Source organism: Miscanthus floridulus, chromosome 2 (assembly GCF_019320115.1).
Source record: "Miscanthus floridulus cultivar M001 chromosome 2, ASM1932011v1, whole genome shotgun sequence".
In the NCBI taxonomy this organism is placed as follows: domain Eukaryota; kingdom Viridiplantae; phylum Streptophyta; class Magnoliopsida; order Poales; family Poaceae; genus Miscanthus; species Miscanthus floridulus.
In genome coordinates, this window is record NC_089581.1 from 110822714 (window position 1) to 110828608 (window position 5895).

A 5895-nucleotide genomic window follows, 5' to 3' on the forward strand; every position below is an offset into this window, starting at 1 on the left:
ATAAACATGATACTCATGACATATTTTAGTAAATAATTTAGGATGTAACGCCGAGAGTGTTACATTAATCTAGTGCCAATCCCTAGGTTTCTGTAGTGTCAGTGCCTATCTTCTCTGGAGCACAGTGACTCTGTTTGCATTGTCTGTTGCATGTGTGTTGACCTCTTTCTCTAGTGCTTCACCTTAGCTACCACTGGACTTATGCGGTGCACATTGTGCAGCTTCTTTTGATTCCATTTCTTTGTATCCTTGTGTCTGGGCTGGTTCCATTTTATGATTTGGACTTCTTCCATTGATTGTAGATCTTCTAGAGCAGCTCTAATGTCTTGCTTGAGGTGTTGATCACGCCAATCTCTACATTGCCTAAGTCAGAGTCAACCTTACATCCATTTGAACATTCCTTATATACTAGCAAACATTGTTAGTCCAAATGATCATGTTGTTCATCAAACACCAAAATCATATAATAGTCCATTCAAGGTGCCATTTTTCTTACACTACAAAACAATAAAAATGCACCATGGAACATGCCACGTGCAATTCAAAACACGCCACTGAACATCTTATAAGTACTAACAAAACAATAAAAATACACCACAGAACACTATTAGAACAATAAAACTAAAACAAGAATGTATACTAATAAAAAAATAAAGATAGCTAGAAACATGAAGAAAAAAATAAAAAATGGAAAAGTAAAAAACGGTGTAAATAGAAAAGGAAATTGAGATAAAAAGAGAAGAAAAGATTAACATAAAGGGAAAAAGAAAAGAATAAATGAAGGAAATAAACAAGAATAAATAAAATAGAAGAAAACAATGAAAATAAAGATATGAACATCCCATAGAATAAGATAAACAAAAAATAATAAGCAAGGATAAAAGAAAAATTGAAAGTAATAAAAAAAGAAGAAAAAAGGAAACGAAAAAGGAAAAGAAAGGAAAGGAAAAACAATCACGTAAGAGTCGGAAAATAAAAAAGAAAGACAAGTGAACAAAGAAATTAAAAGAAGAAAAATCTAGAGCAAACAGAAAAAAGAGTAAGGAAAAAGCGGTAGAAGAAGGAAGCAAAAGCGGAAAAGAAAAACACACCTGGACCGCGTGGTTAGTAGTCACGTATCCTCCGATTCTTCGTAGCCCAACAGCAGTTTGGGCTCGCTTCCGCGTGGTTTGAGCGCTAATTGATTGCTGGTCCGCGGATGATTGGCGGATGACTTGAGTGCGACTGGTCGGACCGGATTCTCGTTCCGTGGGTTAGTTAACTCCGCTGAAGGTGCTAAACGTATATGTCGTACATGATCCGTAAGATTTTAATCGAACGACTGCCGAAAAAGCATAGAGAAGGAAAACTACACATACGTCGTATACATGCTCTGGTGAATTACATAAATCCGCGTCATAATTAATGCCACCATCCAATAAGAATCCTGCGTTTGCCTACACCGATCCGCAGCACAGGCTAATCAGAGCCGTCCGATCACGCAGGAACCGGCCTAATAAGTCTGTTGCACGTCTCGCGTACGTGCCTATATAAATAGTGCCCGCGTCCGCCCGTCAAATTACATCACGGTCACGGCAGAAGAGCGACGTACGACTAGGAGGCAATCATATAGCACACACGATCTGTGAGAGGTAATTAAACAGACCCGCCTCCTTCGTCTTTACATATATTCTCCTCATTAGAGTACTTTGATTTGTGGCTTTGTGCAGTACTAACAGATCCGGTGATCTATATTATTCTTGCTTTATATGTTATCCATATATCTAGCTACATGTTGGCCATTGCCATGCTTTTTTTTTTTTTGAAACTCATTGCCATGCATGCTTTGTTAGTTGTTTGTATAGTTCAACTGGCCGTGTTTGGACCTTGGCGGCTGTTGCTTTTATAACATGTATGTGTTTCTAGGGTTTTAATGTGTGAAATTATGGGTTGCAAACTCTAATATGATTACGTTAGACAGTAATCTATTTCTATCCCCACTCTGGCCAGAGTTTATTCATCATTTTTGTCGTACAAGAGTTTATCTGCATATATACATGTTCTCAATTTACTTTCCTACTATTACGACATTACATGATTAATTAGGCATATGCTATGTGTGTGACAGTAGTTCGGTGCACATTTCAATTATATGCAGGATACTGTTTTATATAATAATACATGCTTATTTCTGTTCCTCAAAAGCATTTTATTTCAATTACAATATACTCATCAGGATTTATTTTGTACATGATCAGTTTACTATATATTTTGTTTGCAAGATGGCTCGTACTAAGTGTACAGCTCGTAAGTCGACCGGAGGAAAGGCACCAAGGAAGCAACTCGTTTCAAAGATATTCGTATGTAAAATATGTAAAATTTGCATGCTAAGTATCATCAGTACTTGCGTGTTGAAAGTAGATTTAACATTAGTATGGTTTGGTGATGACCATTTATAGATTGCTGCCCGCATGAGAGTGCCAGTAACCGGAGGAGTGAAGAAGCCTCGCCGTTACCGCCCCGGAACTGTAGCCCTTCGGTATGTACATGCAGCAAGTGCAACACACAGCAAATTTCATTTCATGGTCTTGCTTTGCTATCAGTTGTACGGTGCTGCTGTGCTTTTTCATGCAATTAACCGTGTCACAGCTGAATCTGAACCTCTTCACATTTATTTTCTTCCAGTGAAATTCGCAAGTATCAGAAGGGCACCGAGCTGCTCATTAGGAAGATGCCCTTCCAGAGGCTCGTCAGGGAGATTTCCCAGCTTCACAAGGTACTACAGTTGCTAATTTGATCACTATACATGCATGATCTGCATTTTTTTCCTTGTTTGTTTTGGATCTAAATAAATAAATGCAACTTCATGGCTATGTATGTATATGCACATGCAGAGTGACCTGCGTTTCCAGAGCCATGCGATCCTTGCTCTGCAGGAGGCGGCAGAGGCGTATCTCGTGGGTCTCTTCGAGGACACCAACCTGTGTGCAATCCATGCAAAGAGGGTCACCATCATGCCCAAAGATGTTCATCTGGCTACCAGGATCCGTGGCGAGAGGCACTAACCGTATTGCATGCGTCGTCAATGGAGCTACCGACAACCTGCTGGCTGCTGCATACTAGTTTATTTGTGGTCTAATAGTTTGTCGAAAAGTGTTACCTTAAGTTTGTGTCAAACATTCTATATGTCGAATAACTAGCTAGTTAATTAACGCATGGTAGCCTCCTAGGTTTTCTTCTTTTGCTGGTGTATAAGATATTAAGCTTCACGTAACTGCAGTTATATCAGTCACATTTTCCTTGCTTGTTTACCTGTCCGTTCAATTTGCTTTCACGTGAGTTCTGCTTTCGTTCCTGGCTGCAGAATTTCTTTTGACGAAGTCGTGATACAAGTAACAATGCATAAGCGCGTCAGCTTTTGGGTTCACTCCCAGTAATTAAGGTGAAAAAAATTGGTGTCAGCTTGTGGTAACTAGCCAGTTGCGTACAACAAAGTTTTGTGTTGCCAAATTCTAAGTGAAGAATGGACATCTTTGACGACGATACGATAAACTCTGGCACAGCACAATCGTGGTCCTTTGGATTTACATGGGCCTCTTGATTTGATTTTGATCTACAAGTAGTGATCCACAGAAGGGCCTTTCGCAGAAAAAAGAGGTGGTCCGCACCACACAAAGGGCCAGTGAGGCCTGCAAACGAAGAAGCGGCCCTGCCCACAATAGCAAAGACGGCGTTGACGTGTAGGTGCTGCAGGCCCAACCCAGTAGCAACAAACCAAGCCGCGGGCTTAGTAGGGAGGGAGAGGAGAAAGCAGCGAGCGGCGCCGGGAATGCCCTCGCCGTCACTTCCTTCACCAGGCAGGGTGCACAAAGTGGCCTGTGAGAGAGGCGCTCAGGCGCATGAGCTAACTCAGCTTGGCCTAAGTTGTTTGGAAATGTGAAGCAAGGATCAAGAAATCTTAGCACCGGTTTGGCAGGGCTCCAGAGCAGTTGCTCGACCATAGAACGGCTCTACGGTGGATCAGAGCTCCTCCAAACCGTTTGGTAGAGCTCTAGCTCTGAAATAGACTCATATATAATTACATGTATAATTATTGAAACATAAAAAGAGGCTAAAATGAAAAAACACAACTTCTTCCTCCTGCAAGGCGCCGAGCACCTGTAGCGGCAAGGCGGCGTGCGCACCGCAGAAACAGGTGGCTGAGACAGAGGGGCTTGAGGCGCCGGAGTGGCCAGCCACTGGGTGGTGGTCGCTCCTAGCCGTGTTGAGGCACCGAGTGTCGTGTATCCATGTTAGGTATATCTGGAAGAAGGAGGCTAATGGCCACGAACAATTAACTCACCCTACTCTGAGGGCGCGGGCTCCATCTCGTCCGACCCCAAGGGCGTGGGCTCCGTCTTGCCCGACCCCGAAAGCGCGGGCTCTGTCTCGTCCGACCCCTCGAGGGGGGAGCCCGCCTCGCTCGACCCCTCGAGGGGGGATTCTGCCTCGCCCGACCCTAAGGGAACAGATTCGGTCTCGGGCGGGAGCATAGGCCCCACGGGGGCCCACACCATCTCCAACCACTACGGGTATAAGAGTACGGACCCGCGATCAAACTTCTGACACCAGAAAGGGAGTAGACACGTCTTGACGTGATCCGTGGCCACGACTGGCCATACTTGGGAGTTGACGTTGCCGACAGCGTCGAGCAGGCCAACACTATGTTGCCTAACCCCCACACGACTTCCATCAGGGGTACATGTTGACCATGCTGCCCGCCGTGATGGAATGGGGTGCCACAATCGGTTGACGACACCCGCGTGTAGCGCCAGTGGCGAACAGGGCCGCGACGTGGAGCCATCCCCGTCATCATCTACAGGACCGGCGGGACCCACGTAGGGGGATGAAGGACGACGTGACCCTGGAGGCCCTCTTCCTCCTCGCTTTTCTCTCTCTCTCTCTCTCTCTCTCTCTCTCTCTCTCTCTCTCTCTCTCGTGTAACCTGCGCCTTCCCCTTCACCTATAAAAGGGGAAGCAGGACGCCACACGGGAGGGGGGGGAGTTCAACTGGACTCAACTCCATTCAATCCTTTCATCAGAGACTTGGGACTTTCTTTCTCTCTCGCCCATTTGTAACCCCTACTACAAACAAGTTCCTGTAACATGAGCAGCCTCAAACTGGACGTAGGGACATTCCGCCCGAACCAGTATAGACCCTTGTGTCCTCCGAGCACACCATCTGGGCCAGACGCGCAAACATAAATTTACTAGTTGGTGGTTCAAAATACTGACAGTTGGCGCGCTAGGTAGGGACCTTTTGCGCGTCTCATCGTCTACAACAGGCCACGCATGGCTAGCCACGGCGTCGGCTGGGTCCCGGGCATGCACATGCGCTTTGGGAGGCTGGATTTCTTCGTCACCGCGGAGGGAGAGCTGGCGTGGGCTCCCGCCCTCGTCCAACTTCTTCTCTCCATAGGCCTTGACGCAACCGTCGAGGCCCTCGAAGAGCTACAGCTGCACGCCCTGGAGGCCTGTGCCCCCGGGAGCGACCAGCTCCTCGGTTTCGATTATGAGAGGCTAGAGCGCCAGCTCAATGCCTTCCTAGGACCCCTACCATCCCGGGAGGATCTGCGCTGCCTCACCTTCTCATTCGCCAATGTCATGACACAGCTTGCCATAGGGGAACCGCTCTCCCTGGAATACCTCACCCAGAGTGCCCAATAGCGTTCTCGTTCGGTCTGCGCAACGCCGCAAGGACCATTGGTCACCTCACAGCACAGCACATGCATCCATCCCCCATGAATGATGAATTCGTGGGTATGACGGACTACGTCATGGAATCTTCCACGACCTTCTCGCGGGAGATTCAGAGACTATCTTTGACTCTAACTCCAGCAGGGGAAGTCATCACCCCTCGCAAGAATACTTCATGGC

The 5895-nt window shown here is 46.4% G+C and overlaps 1 protein-coding gene across 1 annotated transcript; it reads left to right on the top strand.

The window, feature by feature from the left end:
- Positions 1 to 1593: 1593 nt before the first annotated feature.
- Positions 1594 to 3044, top strand: LOC136539356 (histone H3.3-like). The gene is made up of 5 exons (XM_066531309.1): positions 1594 to 1631; positions 2262 to 2339; positions 2439 to 2518; positions 2665 to 2755; positions 2874 to 3044. Exons 2-5 carry the CDS (start codon positions 2262 to 2264, stop codon positions 3042 to 3044), a joined length of 420 nt encoding a protein of 139 aa, XP_066387406.1. The 5' UTR covers positions 1594 to 1631.
- Positions 3045 to 5895: the final 2851 nt, after the last annotated feature.

Excerpts from the sequence above, each read along its gene's own strand:
- LOC136539356 (XM_066531309.1), top strand. The coding sequence starts at position 2,262 with ATGGCTCGTACTAAGTGTACAGCTCGTAAGTCGACCGGAGGAAAGGCA. Across the intron at positions 2,340-2,438 it reads AACTCGTTTCAAAGATATTC|ATTGCTGCCCGCATGAGAGT; the intron begins GTATGTAAAATA and ends GACCATTTATAG. Across the intron at positions 2,519-2,664 it reads CCCGGAACTGTAGCCCTTCG|TGAAATTCGCAAGTATCAGA; the intron begins GTATGTACATGC and ends ATTTTCTTCCAG.